A 15,339-nucleotide genomic window follows, 5' to 3' on the forward strand; every position below is an offset into this window, starting at 1 on the left:
CAGCCACTTCTGCGAAGACCTAGAGGGCTGCCCATGGAGACTTATGAGTCTGCACCTGGGGCTCACCAGGAACGCGCTCGGGGTCTTTATGGGTGAAGAAGTAGCCCCAAGCTGTTCCGAAATGAAATGAGGACCTTGGAGGCGACTCCTGTTGACCCGCACGCAGCGCCGACCATGCTAAGTCTGGACTCCTCGATGGAAGCCGCACGCTCCGCAGCACTGCGCCAGTTGGGCCGTGAAGGCTGAGTCTTTTTAATTATTTCAAATAAAGCTGCTCCCAAAATGGCTTTCTGGGACGGCAGTCCTCGCCACCAGCTGGGCATTTGGGTCTTCCTGGCTTGTGCGTCTCGGCGACACAGGTGATCTACCGCTGACGAGGATCCCCGCTCTTATGCCTCCTTTAAAAATGCAACGTGTGTGTCTCCAACTAACTATAGAAAAATTCGCACCAGTGTCTCCATTTACTTTGGGAGCCCGAGGCCCTTCTAGGGCATCAAACAGCTCGTGGTGATCTGGTTTTCTGGGCAGGTTCCCTTACAGAAAAGAGTTCTCTGTCACCATAGAGGGGAACAGACGCCTCTAGTGTCAGCGTCACTGGATGTGGTTGGTGGGAACCAGGCATGCCGAGTCAGGCTTCAAAGGAGATACAGGTTCCATCCTGAAGATGGCTGATACCCGGTTGAAAAGACAGAGGCCGCAGCTGACTTTGAGCTCTTCCACTTACGGTGCTTCAGTTGTGTTCCTCCTTCTTATATGAAAATGTGTATTACGTGTGCTCGGTTGTTCAACTGTGTCCGCCTCTGCGACCCCGTGGACTGGCCGCCCGTCGGGCTGCTGTGTCCACGGAATTTCCCAAGCAGGAACACTGGAGTGGGTTGCCATTTCATCCTCTAGGGTAGGCAGTTCCTCAAAAGTTAAAATAGGATTACCATGTGATCCAGCAATCCCATGTCAAAATATATACCCCAAAGAACTGAAAGTAGGGTCTCAAACTGGTGTTTGTACACTCATGCTCTTAATAGCATTATTCATAGTAGCTAAAAGGTGGGCAAACCAAGTGTCCGTCAACAGATGAATGTATAAACAGAATGTGGTCCATCCATGTGACGGAATGTTAGTCAGCCTTGAAGAGGGAGGAAGTTCTGAACTATGCTCCTGCATGGATGAACCATGAGGACACTATATGCTTAGTGAAATAAGCCAGACACGAAAGGACCAAAAAAAAAAAAAAAATTCCACTTAAATGAGACACCTGGAGCAATCAGATTCACAGAGCCAGAATGCAGAGGGCCGGGGCCGGGAGCTGGGGAGCTGTTTAATGGGACAGAGCTTTAGTTCTGCGGGATGAAGAGAGTCCGCGGGCTGGCTGCACAGCACTGTGAATGTACTTAACGCAACTGGGGTGCACATGTAGACGCGGTTAGGATGGAATGTCTCATGTTGTGTGTATCTCACCACAGTGAGAAATTTTACCTGATTTACACATGGCACAGTGGGGGACACCACGTGAGTCCTGAGACCAGGGCAGCGTGCTGATGCCTCTGGCCCAGGCCTGGCCCCGGTGGGGACTCTGCTGGATGCTCCCGTCTTCACCCAGACTCTCACGACCATCCCCACCTTGCCTGTGCCCTGGGGGCCTGTCAGGCAGGGCAGGGCTCTTCCCTCCTCACTGGAGACGCTGTCTGCACTCTTCACACCAAGGTCCCCTTCTCTTCTCTGGGGCAACTCTGCACAGCCCCTCCGCGGGCTCTGCGGCTCCTGGGCCCTGTGACCATGGGCGAGTCTAGCCCCGCTGTCGCCAGCCCCTGGTCACTCAGCTCCCTCCCCCCACGCCTCCTGCAGCTCTCGTAAAGGCCCCTTTCACCATAAGCCAAGAGTGCGCCTGCTCCCGCGGGGTCTTGAGCAACATGACGCAAGAAACTGTCTCTTCATCCCTCTCTTCCTACGGAGAAGGAAGGGTCTGGGAGCAAACAGCTCACCTGCTCAGCCAGGTACGGCGGCGATTTCACAAAGGGGCAGCGTTAGAAGGACAGTGGTCCAGCCCGTGGACTAAAGGATGAACCGCACAGGGCAGGGGCCGAGAAGCGCCCGGACGCCGCCTTCCAGCCCCACGCAGGCCCCTCTCCCCACCACCCCCGACCCCCCACTTGGCCCCACATGATGCCCTGACTCGGGGCCATTTGTTCACGCAGGGTGTAAACAGCTCCTGGAAGTGCAGCCCGAGCCGCAGGAGCCTCTGCCTAGTCTGATTTGACAACAGGGCCTATTAATCTGCTTCGGACCCTGGGGCTCTGCTCAGTCCTCCTGCTGCATCTATAGGATTCTTTATTTGTTCTTTTTCCCTCTCCTGCTCCAAGATAAAAGATCTGGCAGGAAGAGAGATTAAACTGAAAACTAATACAAATGAACCCGATCCATCTCATGGGCACTCTGATTTGTATCAAAAAAAAAAAAAAAAAAAGTGGTTCTGGGGAGGATTTGCTCATTCACAAGCCTCAGAATTGCTAGCTTACTGAGAAGTGTTAAAATTTAAGTAGCAACTCTGTTCCTGACAATCAATAAGGCAAAATCCCTTTAAAAGATTCTTCCCCCGGTCCTCACAGAAGAGTGCCACGAGATGCTTCTCTTAGGGCTGGAATGCAGAAGAACCTTTTGATAGAAGAAACCACCCCATAAAAGTCTCAATAGCTTCTTCCCTCCCCTTTGGGAATGCCCCTTGCTCCTCTGATCTAGAAGAGTAAGAAATTCCAGTCTTCCCCAGCTGGGCTATGAAACAAACCTCTGCTCCACAGATGGGCATCACTGAGCCTTTTTCCTGGCTTCTAGTGCCCGGAAACCAGGAGGCGGTAATCACCCCTGCACTTGGTCTGTTGGTTAAAAAATTGATAGTTTTCAATCTTCTCAAATGTACTGGAAGCTTTTTTTTTAATTAAAAAAAAAAAAGAGCATCACCATTTTCTCAATTAAAGGTACTCAAGGAAGGAAACTACTTTCCAAAGAAAATTTCCTTAATTGCCCAAAAAACCGTTATCACTGTTACTACCTAATGTTTGTGCTGCTGTCTGCCTTCTGGAGGCTTTCACATCCGTGACCACACGAGACCTCTAGAGGAGGAGGCACTCTCTGCCCGCTTAACAGGCCGAGAAACCAAGGCTCCAAGAAGTTTAAGTAGCTTCTCCCCAGACATGCGGGCTGTTGCCACCGGGACTCCTGGGCAGGCCAACGTCACTGACAGCAGAGAAGTCTCCACCTTCTCCTCGTGGGACGAGGTACGGGGTGGCAGCAGTGCCCAGGAAGGACATGCACGCACACACACGTGCGCGCCAAGAAGGCACACACAGCCAGGGGCTGAGTGTCTCTGGGCGATAACAGAGATGGAGGGACCAAGACGGCACCAGGAGGAAGCAGGCGGCCAGAGCCTGGAGACACTGGGCAGGAAGCGCCCTGGCTTCTGCGCCAGGGAGAGCAGGGCACGGGGGTGGGGGGGAAGGCGGGGCCTGGGGAGGGGGGCCGGAAACAGGGAAAGTCGATGGAGAGATGAAAGAGGCGAAGCCACCGACATGACAGACAGACCTGGTTTGGATCCTGATTCAAGCAAGTCAACTGTGAAAAGGCTTTTTCTAAAATAGGGACCCTTAAATGTGGCCTGAGTGTAAGATGATATTAAGGGTTCTATTAATTTTGTTTGATGTCCCTGTTTGAGTATTTACTGTATCACTTATGGATGAAGTGACAAAATCTCTGGTACTTCTTTTAAAATACTCTGGCAAAAAAGAGTGGGGGTACTAATGAAAGAAATACGGTGAACTATTGATGCTATCGATGGTTTTTGAAACCGAACACAAGAATACTCTGTACCTTTGTGCGTATTTAGTATTTTTCCTGATGAAAAGTTTGTAGAAAGTGACTGTTTTGTCACAGCATTGCCAGCAGAGAGCATTTCAACTGTCTTCAGTTGTACACTTGGTAGATGAAATGATGAGATCTCACTGACGCTGTCCCTTGTATTTTTTTGTACAAATAAGAATGAACATGCTTTCATTAAAACAACTTCCCCCAGGTTACAGAGAGAGCTAAGAGGAAAATTAAGATGCACATTTATTATTTTTCTAATTGTAATTCCACTGCTGATTTGGCTACAAGTGTCTGCACACTGTGTCTCCTGAAATAGAAGTATAATTGTAAGAATTATAATAATAGATGCCACCTAAGTGGGGCTTCCCAGGTGGCTCAGTGGTAAAGAATCCGCCTGCCAATGTAGGAGACGCCAGGTCGATCCCGGTGTCAGGAAGATCCCCTGGAGGAGGAAATGGCCAACCTACTCCAGTATTCTTGCCTGGGAAATCCCATGGACGGAGGAGCCTGGCAGGCAAGTCCACAGGGTCACGAAAGAGTCAGACACAGATGAGTGACTGAGCATGCACTCACACGCACCCACTTAAACAGCCAGCCAGGAGATAAACTCCATTTGGATGCATCTGAGTCACTGTCAGAGCCTCAGCAGCTAGCAGAGGGCCTGACTCACCCCAGGGCCCGGATTTGTCCTTTCTCTGGGGAAGCACCTGCCGTGCCAGGCGCTGCTGGATGGCTCCATGGTGGCCTGCAGCAGGCACCACTGTCTGCATCCACACATGGGAAACGTAGGCACGGATGACAGCCTGATCCTCCCACGTCGTGGAAACTTCCGGATAAGTACAACTTCATTGGTTCGACTTCGGGCAGTGGCTCGGTATTGCAGCAGGAAAGCCAAGGGCTCTGTCACAGAGAGGATGCAGAAAGGAGCTGTCCTCTGGACCGTCAGCTTCGGGGTCCAGGGAGGTCACGCTCGGGGAGACTCTCCTCTCCCAGCCGGGGCTGGCTGTGTGGACGCGGGACGCGAGCGCTCTGGGTTTCTCAGGCTGACACTCGAGACGGGGCCACGGAGGAGGCGACTCGGGTGCACGCTCACTTGTAGCTCCCCCATCACAGGCCCGTCCGTATCAACAGCAGCAGCTGCTCTGAGAGCGGCGCGTGGGTGGGGGGGGGGCGGTGAGAGGGTGCTGCGCACTGCAGTCTCCCCGCCAGACCCCTCACCCCAGTCTAACTGTGAGGGGACCTCCGACACTCCCCTTCCTCCCCAGACTGCCACCATCGTCCACATCAGGGTAAGTGTGAGAACCTGCTGGGCCAGGAGGAGCCCGCGGAGACGCCCAAGGCCCCCGAATGGGGTGTGGGCCCGGGTGGGGTCCTGGGACAGAAACAGACGTGTGCAAAATGCCGAGGAGACCGAATAAAGCCTGGCCTTTAGGTAACAATCTAAAGGTACAGCAACATCGGCTCACTGATTTCGACAGCGTTCCACATGAAGGCAAGTTAATGAGAGGGGAAACCGAGCATGAGATTTGGGGAACTCTCTCCCCAAGATTGTTCTGTAAACCTAAACGTTCTCAAATAAAACGTGTAGGAGGTGGGGGGCAGGGAAAGGCCGGCCGGTTAACGGGGCGGTGTGGACCGGGGGCACGTGGGCCTGCAGTGGACACCAGGGGTCCTGCAGGGAGGATGGCGGGGCTGCGGCGTGTGGCCAGCCGGCACACGCTGGCCGGACGTGGGGAGCCCGGACTGAAGGTCACGGGGTCTCCTGGAGCTCACGCTCTGCAGAGTGGGCCCTCCTGTCGGGGCTCATGGGAGCCTCTCCTGTTTGGGGACCTGCTGCCTTTGGGGGGGGTGTACTGATAGCAGGGGCTGTGACCTCCACTAGCAGTGAAGAGCGGTCACCGGTGCCCCCTCCAGGGGGGCCCGTGGCCCCCATGTGCACCGGCCCTGCCCAAGATCCCCGCGGGGGATCACCGTTGAATGTTTCTACTTTTCACGTGTGATTTTACTTAGTTATTTTCGGCTGCGCTGGGTCTTTGCTGCTGGGTGGGCCTTCTGTAACTGTGGCGAGTGGGGGCTGCGCCCCAGGTGCTGTGTGGGCTTCCCGCCGCGGCGGCCTCTCCTCTTGCAGAGCAGGGGCTCTGTGGCGCTCCAGCTTCAGGAGAAGCAGCACACGGGCTCGGCTGCTCGGCAGCATATCGATCTTCCTGGACCAGGGCTTGAACCGACGTCCCCTGGGCTGCAAGGCTGATTCTTAACCACTGGACCACAAGGAAGCCCTGAATGGTTTTTTCCTTAACAAAATCTCCAAAATTACATACGCTATAAAACCTGGATTGACTCTGAGAACTGTACATCCACAGAGTAATACTAAAGGTAAGTGTTTTTTTTAAACGTATACAGACATGTATAAATATATGTGTATGTATCTCTCAAAAAAGTAATATAAACTTATTTCCAAAATTTGGAAAAAAAAGAGCAGCAGAAAAAAATGAAATGAAACGAGCACAGGTCAATACTACGGTTGTTTTCTAAACCATCCTCATGATTTTTCAAGTGCTTGCTGTAATTATTTTCAAGTTTTTCAGAGACTCTGACCTATATTTCAGTGCTCAGCTCAACGAGTTATTGAAATTACTTTGGTGGGATGAATAGCATTTGCTTCTCTATGCTAAAGGGCCCTCAGATTATTGTCATGGTGTCAACAGAGACAGTTTCAAAGCCCAGACAACACATAATCTCAAGCTCCTCAGGGTGAAGCCGCTGGGACGGGGGCTGTGGAATTGATCCCCGCTCTGAGCCACTCGTCTGCTCTGGGCGGACGTGAGAACTCAGAGGTGAGCGCGTCTGGGCCACGGAACAGCCTCTCCTGGCTTATTCACAGCTCATCCGGACGTTAAAGGAGAAGCACAGATAATAGCTGGTTCCGTGAAGGTTAAATGAGATCCTTCTACAGGATTCTGGATAAAGAATGATTAAAAGAATGAGAGGAATATAATTTGTAGAGCCACTTTAGAATTTCAAGCTTGAGCTGGCAGAAATAACATTTGTAGAAGAGGCTGTGCTCCTGAGAGAAGACATGAGATCGTCCGTGATTCTATCACAGCACCAAACATACCTCAAGTGAGTGAACTGAGGCGCAATTCTGAACGGTTGCTGTGACTCGGCCCTGCTCACGGCACCCCTGGGGGTAAGACTGAGGTCTCCAAGGTGTCCCAGGAGGGATGGGCCAAACTCCCCCAGGAAGGCTGGGCAGAGGCTGAGACTAGTCAGAGACGGTCACTGGGCCAGGAGAAGGAGCAGGAGGGGACAGCATTTTCTGTCTCAGACAGAACCCCAGAGAGCAGGCAGTTACAATAGTTTCACAGCCTCCACTTTGGGAAGGCTTTCTCTGATGCATCTGTTTTAGAGAAGCAATAAAACTCTGCAGGGTTAGAATTTTAAGTTTTGTCTTAAAAGTGAAGAACAAAAAGAGCTGAGAACTTGGGAACTAAATGAAATTCCCTGCTAAGCAATACGGCCAGAGTGGCGGCAATGTTTGCATCCCCCGGCCTGGGCCTCCTGAGCTCTGGGGGAGACGCTGGACGCCGGACGTGCCCCAGGTGGGCTCACGAGGGGACGCAGTCCTGGGGAGGGTGTGGTCCCTGAACGGGAGAGGCCGTTTGTGTCAGAGAAGGAGATGCTGGCTAGAGCGGCTAGACGTGGGGCCTGGACAGGCCCAGAAGTGGAGGGGTGCTCAGCTGGGGGTAGCCCCCAAGCCCCCAAGCCCCCCCGCCTCAGCCCAGCTCTGCGCCGATGACAGGGCGATGCAATAGGGAGGGTCTGGATGGATTTTAAAAAGGGAGCGAGTGCTGTCAGTGTGAGGTTCAACATGCAAAACCCGCAGAAAGTGGGCTCAGATGAAGCCACCTCCTCACTCTCACGGGCGGTGAGAAGGCATCCGTGTGACACGTGTTTCAGAGATGGTTGCAAATAATCTGAAGCATAAGAACAAAATCTCTCTGCCACTTTGGCAAGAAGACAACACGCAGCCAGGCATCAGCTTTGAAGTTCATGACACCAAGGCGGGAGGAGGAGGCCACACATACTCTCGGGGTGGCAGCTGCAGGCTGACAGACAGACAGACACCCGTGCGGGAGGAAAGCGGGCTGAGCTGTGAGTGGTCTCGCCGTGAAGGCAGGCTTTCTCCACCTCCCCGGGGACACGACTGTGCGACTGGACTGACCTGAACCATGCCATAAGCCCGGCCTCTGCTCTCTAAGCAACGAGTGCTTCTACGCAGGAAGGGACTAGGGCTGGAGACCGGGTCAGAAGTGGGCCTGGGGCTAGCGTCCAGGCTGCTGGAAGCACAAACACATTTGGGGCCCTTGAGGCGTCTCTGCCACCCCGTGGACTGCAGCCCAGCAGACTTCCCACCCTTGGGATTTCCCAGCAAGTATATGGAGTGGGTAGCCACTCCCTTCTCCTGGGGATCTTCCTGACTCAGGGATGGAACCCCCATCTCCTGTGCAACCAGCAAAGACTAAAGACTTTAGCTGCCATTGATTAATGAGGGAACCAGTAAGATGTTACAATGTATCAGAAGAGAATTCAAACAACATACACACATGCTGACCATCAGGAAGGCTAAAATGAACTTACAAATAGAGGCAAAACTGGCCAGTAGCTTCAGAGCAATAACCAACTACTACGGTCATGACTTATCACCAGGGCACACCATTCCTATGGACAAGAATTACTTGCATCATTGCGAGCTTTCTAGAGAAAGCTCTCGACTTGCGAGATCACTCTAGAGTTGTAAAAACAGCTCAAAAACAATGAAAGGTACAGGCCCCTAGAGCATCAGGTGGCCCTGAAGGTGGCTGGGAGGGACGCCCGGTGACCTGCCCTTGGGGCCACCTCAAAGTCCCTCAGGCTTTTCTGGCACTTGCCCCCTTGGGACTGCAATGATCTTAGAGATGAGTCTTGATCAAACTCAACCAGCACTTTAGAGTGGGCCACATCCTTCTGCTGCATAGAGAGGCCTCAGCCTGTCTGCAGGGTCCCTGCTGTGAAGACATCAAGAGCCCCAGCCCTCTCTCTGTTCCTCTGTCCGCGTCACACAGCCTGTGGGACCTTAGGTCTCTGACCAGGGATTGAGCCTGTGCCCCGTGCAGTCGATGAGGGCTGTCTTAATCACTGGACTGCCGTGGAGGGTTCGCTGGGCTCCCCTGGCCCTACTGGGCCTTACCCCCTCAGTCCCTCGGGCTGGGCCTTGGGCGGGGCAGTTCTCTCCGGGCCCCGGCCTCTGGCAGAGAAGCCCGGGACCAGAGAGCGACCAGCAGCTCCCTGGGAGGAGCTCGGGACGCCTGCAGGGGCCACGCTCTGCACACACGGGCATTGGCTCGGGCTGGCGCCGGGACACACTACGGCGGCAGCTCCAGAGCTCTGCTCCATGAAAGCGCTGATGAGGCCCTCCGGTGACGCTGGCGCGTCGAGAGGGCAGGTGTTACCCAGCGCCTGCCGCCACCACTGAGCCATGCCAGAGTGGTCCCTGCAGGACCCCGGCTTCCAGGAGGACGACAGCTGACTCTGCCTGCCAGGTGGTGCTGGCGGCGGCCAGTACCCTGAGGAGCGGGACGTGGGGACTGTCGGATGGGGTTATTTAGAACCGTCGGCTGGCACAGCCCTCAGCACAGGCCAACTACCATCTCCATTTTAGCACACTAGCTGCTAAGCAGCTCTTTCTGAACGTGATTAGCCAGCGTGTTCAGGGGCTTCTTAAGGGCGCTGTTCCCTAATAAAAATAAAATCCAGATCGTTGGCCCAGATGACAGTGCCGGTCTTGCTATCTGCTTGGCAGGGAGACGTGTGACTCAGCCACTGACAGTGGCGTGGACTGACCTGGCCCAGGCTGCAGATGAAGTCAGGGCCAGCTGGAGAGAATGGTCCTCTCCACTTCAGGGTGTTTGTGTTAACAATGCTTGACGCAGTCGTGATGACGGTGCGGACTACCCCGGACTCTCCTCTAGAGGCTCTGAGGGAAAGCGTCTGGGCAATGGCCAGCTCAGGTGGGCCCAGCAGGGGAGCCGGGGGGCAGCGGATGCCCTCGGTCACCTTCGCAGTGTCCCAGCCCCTCCCGGAAGCTGTCCTCACTTCAGAAGCTCTTTCCAAACGCCTGGAGGGGACACGCTGCCCCCTGCCCCTGCCTGCCCAGGCCTCCCGCCATGCCCACCCGCTAGGGGCGCTGTCCATCCACCTCCCACTGTCTCCCTACGGCACTTGGAATGAAGGTGCCTCAATGGGCGAGCATGGCACGGCAGGACGCGAAGATGCGTCTGACCACGTCCTTGCTGTCAGGGCTTGGGGCTGACCGTGTTAGCGCTACAGCCAGCACCCAGCAGAGTGCCTGGTGCAGAGCAGATGCCTAAGTACTGGACAGATGGACAGATGCATGGACGAACGGAATGAATGACTATATGTAAAACCTACTTCTTACTTAGGCAAGATGTCTGACAAAGAGCCAACCAACCACACACACTGCTGAGGGAACAGCTGGCGTGCATTTGAAGCCGTGCCCTGTTTTACGTAACCTGGGCGCCACAGGGCACCTCCCTCACGGCCCAGGGTTGGTGACTGTGACCCAAGCTCATCCTCGGGGACTCCACCAGGGAGCCTGACCCCATTCATCCGTGAGTGCCTATGAAGGGCACAAAGACGCCCGAAACAGTCCTGATTTCAAGGAGACGACGCCCACAGGAGTCGGCTATGTCAGGATCCTGACGGCAAGAGGCCGCTCCTGCGGTGTCCTCTCCACGCCACGCAGACCCGGCGCCCCTGCGGGCATGGCCCAGGGCCTCAGCACAGACCCTGGCGCCCATGGGAGGCCCTGGGGCCATCCCTGCTGCTGCCCGCCTGGGCTCCCACGCTGCCCTTTCGTTTTCCCGAAGCCGGAGCTGCGGTTTCCGTTCGAAACTCCGGGAAGCATCCGGAGCATTTCGCTGGCTGGTGTGGGTCTGAGCCGGAAGGAAAGCCTAAAGACGTTAAGAGCCGGGAAGAAATCTGACTGTGGCCCATGGCGACACCGCCATGTCCCTACTCACTGTTCTCGGACAGCTCCACGATGTAGTGAAGAACAGGGCTGTTCCCGTCGAAGGGTCGGACCCAGGAGAGCACCACGGCGTGGCTGTGGGCAGGGCTCAGGGTGGCCACGAGGTTCTGGGGTGAATGAGGCAGCTCACTAGGACACAAAGGAAGAAAGAGAAAACAAACACGTGTCAGAATGGCGTGACAACCTCCTGGCTCTTACACTGCCAGATCCCAGTGTGCGATGCTTTGAAAATGGAAAACATCAAGCAGGCCCTGAACACAAACACTAACTACTCGCCGCCCTCCCCCGCCCCCCCAAAAAAACAAAAACCATCACCATTCACAACGTGTTTTATTTTCCAAACGTAATTTGATTTAATCCCTCTGGTAGGGATTAAACAACTAATGACTCTCACTGAAATCGAGTGGGGAGTGCCCATTTCACACAGTAGATGGTTTAATTGAGAAAACTTGGTCACCAATTTGCTTCTGCAGTGAGAGGCTGTTAATGGGAACACAGCAAGCCCCGTAAGAGGAAAAGGCCGGGGAAACAGGGTCGACTGTGGAAGTTTCCGACACCAGCTATTTGAGTCACCAGCCAAAACGCCCATATGCATCCTTGGACTGCGTGGCCGTCTCTCGATGGCTTGCGCAGTGATACTGTCGCCCTGCGCTCTGCTGGGTGATGGAGATTTGGGAGAGGCAGTGAAAGGCAAATGTGGTGAAAACGCTAACTGAAAACCCGTGGAAACAGTAAACAACCCATCAGCAAGGCTATAAAACGGAAACACAGATAAATTCTGGGAAGGAGTTACGAACAGAACGGGTCTTCATTGGGATTTACTGATGATGAAGCTTCAAAACCCAGTCGCGTGGTTTCTACCACCGACGGGGCTGTGACCTTGCAATCCTGAGTTGCCAGGCCCGTGTTTAACCTTCACACCTTGGGCCCTGGAGCAGGGCCCTGCTGCTTGGACCTTAGGACTGGCTTCTCCTGCTGGAGGGGGGCGGGGGCTGGAAAGGGGTTGCTGGGTGTGACCCACTTCACCCACCAGCTAGCTCTAGTCTCCCTTACACATCAATTACTGCTGACCCACACAGGTCAGCACAGAAAGCCATAATTACACTTGATATTTTTAATTTAAAAAATGTACTCATTACCCTTGGAAATTTATTAAGCTGTTATGTGCTTGCAGCTACCTAAGAAACACAGCTCTCTCTAACCCACCCATGCGGTTTATAAACAAACTAATATTTCTCACATAGACCGCGACTTTAAATCAGCACCACGAAGGATGAACTCAGGCCTGAAATGCCATCCTGTTTTCTCTTTAATTGTGAACCGAGCTTTAAATCAGGAAAGGGGCCCCTCCACTCTGTCCACAACACCAGCGCTCCTGGAGTCCTGAGGCTTGGGCTGCCTGGAGCCCTGAGCTCTGCCGGGGGTCACGCCACTCCCCTGCTCTCAGCAGCACCCCCTCCCTGCTAGCACTGCCCAACCCTCCCCCCCCAACCCCCAGGCACTCTCCTGAGAGCACAGCGCTGCCTGGGGCAACCAAGCCCATAACCCACCACTCGCCCAGCATCCAGAGCTCAGGCTCCCCTCTGTGGGGACACTCTGTGCACCCCCGCCCCTGACTCGAGCAGAACTCATCACGCCTACCTCGGCTCCCTCTGTAATTGACAGACTTTTCAGCTGAACAAATGTCGTGGAGCCCGTGGAGCAGGGCCAGGGTGCGTGTGGACGACGGGCCCCCGTCCTCCGCCGGGGCAGCCTCGTCCACCCCATGTCACCGACGCCTGAAGCCAAGCGGCAGGTGGGGGACGTGGGGAGGGTCGGTGCGCTGACCCCGCTGGAGCAGAGGGAGGAACAGAACCCTCTCCAGCCCGCTGTCCCGGGGGTGGACACAGCCAGGAGGCGGCCCCGGCCCTGGCCGCCCAGAGCGCCCAGCTGGGGAGCCACAACAGGGACTGCATCCGAGAGGCAGCGCCCCGCGGGAGAGGGGGGGCCGAGGACCGGGAGGATTGGGGTGAAGGCGGAGGACCAGGCGGGAGTGGCCGCCGGGGGCACAGGCAGGACTCGGGGTGCCGTGGGGTCGCAGCGGGGGAACGTAGGGCTTGCACTGCGTCTTGGAGGGAGGCAAGCGAGAGAGGCCTGAGTCCAGAATCTCTGGCTGTCAGTGTGACGCTGGTTTTCCGGGGCTGGAACTGGGACCCTGAGGGCCGCTCGTTAGAAAGCGTCCTGGGGACAAACTGTCAGAGGACGCTCTGTGTAACGGTCAGGAGGGAGAACAGACGTGAGACGAGGCTGGTTAGTGGTCAGAGGCAGACGGCCGGGGCTGACGTGGGTGGGGTCTGGGGAAGACACGGCAGCCGGAGGAGGGGCGCATCGCGGGCTTGGGACCAGCCTCGCAGAGCAGCCCTCCTGTCCCCAAGGAGGCATGGGCAGAACAGGAGGCGGCGGGAAGGGACAGGCTCCTTCTGCACAAGAGGAGAGTTGGCGGTGGCCCGCACGTCTCTGCACACCCTGTCCCGGGGGTTACGAGGGCTCTGATCCTAACAGTCTCACAGCCAGAAAGACCCCGGGTCTGCGCTCAGCGTCAGGTCATGCCTCTCAGCCTAAACGGGGTGCACTTAGCAACAACCCATCTGACAGGTGAGTGGACAGCTCTCTTCCCGACGCTGGAGCGCTGTCGAGACGGAGGGCTGCTCACCACTCCGTGCCTGCCGGTCACTCCAGGCAGCTTCCCGTCCAGCGTCCGCTCAGGAGGTCCTAGGGCCGGCTTGGACAAGGCCCTGGTCCATCCATCTCACCCGGGGAGCGGGCCTGGGGGCCTGCCTCCCGGCCCCTGGAAGGCCACCAGGGGAAAGAGCACAGGGCCTGCGCAAAGGGGGGCACGGCGAACAGCAGCAATGCGGCCCCGAGCCGCGGCGGGCGGGCGAGCAGGGACTTCTAAAAAGACTGGGGAGGCTAGGAACCTAAAAGGCAAAGTAGCCTTGAGACGTTTAGAGCCGGGGCCGAGCTCTAGAGACAGCGGTGCCCAAGAACGTGGCTGTCTGGGACGCAGCTGGAGATAACAAGGCCTCGTCCGCTGCCGCCTGAGTCCACGGTCACCCCCGGAGCACGGCGGGTGCAAAGTGAGGTTTTTACGCACGTCACAGGACTCCGAGTCGGAAGGAAATTCAGGTTTTTTTGGTTTTTTTTTTCTGGTTCCAGGCTCTCCCCATTTGAAAATTCTCTCTAGCATATCTCTGGTGTTCAATATTACCGGTTTCACAATGAAAAGAACTCTTTAAAATACATTGGAAACATACATTATTTCTTTAAATGATAAGTTTCGGTTATCTGGAAAATTAAACGTGGTGAAATACTCTACTAACCCATCCTGGGCCGACAAATGAGGCTTTCCGATATTCTGAATCCATTTCGGAGGATCTTATCTGATAGCAGGATAGGGTGGCTCGGCATGTCTCTGCCAGCTCGGAAAGGAGATAAAAGATGAGCAGAGTGACTCACCGGCACGGATGTGCGGACGGGGTGACGAATGAAAGGGATCCGAGGACGCGGGGCCGAAGCCCGTGCTGAGCCACTGCGCGGTTTGAAGAGGCCTCGCCATTGGGGGAACTAGGCCGTGGTAACGGCAGAAATTACCAACAACCGGGCCCGGCCTGTGTGGGGAGGCGAGGCAGCGGGGTGTGTTCAGGAAAAACCAGCTGGGGAAGAGACCCGAGAGGAAGCGGATGGTGAAGCGGTGCCCGCGGGGGGCTGCCTGGGAGGGAGAGGGGCCGATGAGCATTTTTCTATAGAAAAGCCCTGCCCCTTGAGCGGACCAACGATGCCTCGGTCAAACCCAACTTCTCTGACTTCATTCTGAGGATGAAGGCAGAGGGGGCCCGACAGCTCTTGATAAACGGCACTAAATTGTTTGCTCCATGTTACGGCTTTTTCAGAAGCGGTTCTAGTGAAGGAAACCTCTCCCACTGCCTCGGGGACGCATCTTCCAGCCGCTCTGTGAATGAGGCTTTCCTCTGTACTCTGGCTCAGAGGAATTAGTCTCTGGTCTCAGAAGGAAAGATGCAGTGCTAATTGGGTTTTTAAATGATTAACAGTCAACCCACAGAGCCTTGGCATCTGGTCCCTCTGGGGTGTTCAATATAGCAAGAAGCTTCGGGGGTCTGCAGTCACCCCAGACCCAGTTTCTTCCTATAAGGCCCCAGCAAACTGGTAGGACAGACACAACTAACACGAATGGTGACCAGCATAACCAAGACTGTGTGTTGTGAGTTGCTCAGATGCGTCATGAGACCCTCTGGGATTGTAGAGGCCTCTCCCCCCGGGAGGGGGTGAGGCAGACCCCTCTGAAATTAGTCCTCCTCGGTGGCACCAAATACCCAAACCTGTCTCAATCTGCTAAGTGG

The 15,339-nt window shown here is 55.3% G+C and overlaps 1 protein-coding gene across 1 annotated transcript in view; it reads right to left on the reverse strand.

The window, feature by feature from the left end:
• Nucleotides 1-15,339, reverse strand: part of SDK1 (sidekick cell adhesion molecule 1) — a 722,340-nt gene that overhangs the window by 151,545 nt on the left and 555,456 nt on the right. The window contains exon 14 of the mRNA XM_070460504.1: nt 10,935-11,071. Coding sequence (XP_070316605.1) covers nt 10,935-11,071 — 137 coding nt within the window. The remainder of the gene's footprint in view (nt 1-10,934; nt 11,072-15,339) is intronic.

Source organism: Odocoileus virginianus, chromosome 33 (genome assembly GCF_023699985.2).
Source record: "Odocoileus virginianus isolate 20LAN1187 ecotype Illinois chromosome 33, Ovbor_1.2, whole genome shotgun sequence".
Lineage (NCBI taxonomy): Eukaryota > Metazoa > Chordata > Mammalia > Artiodactyla > Cervidae > Odocoileus > Odocoileus virginianus.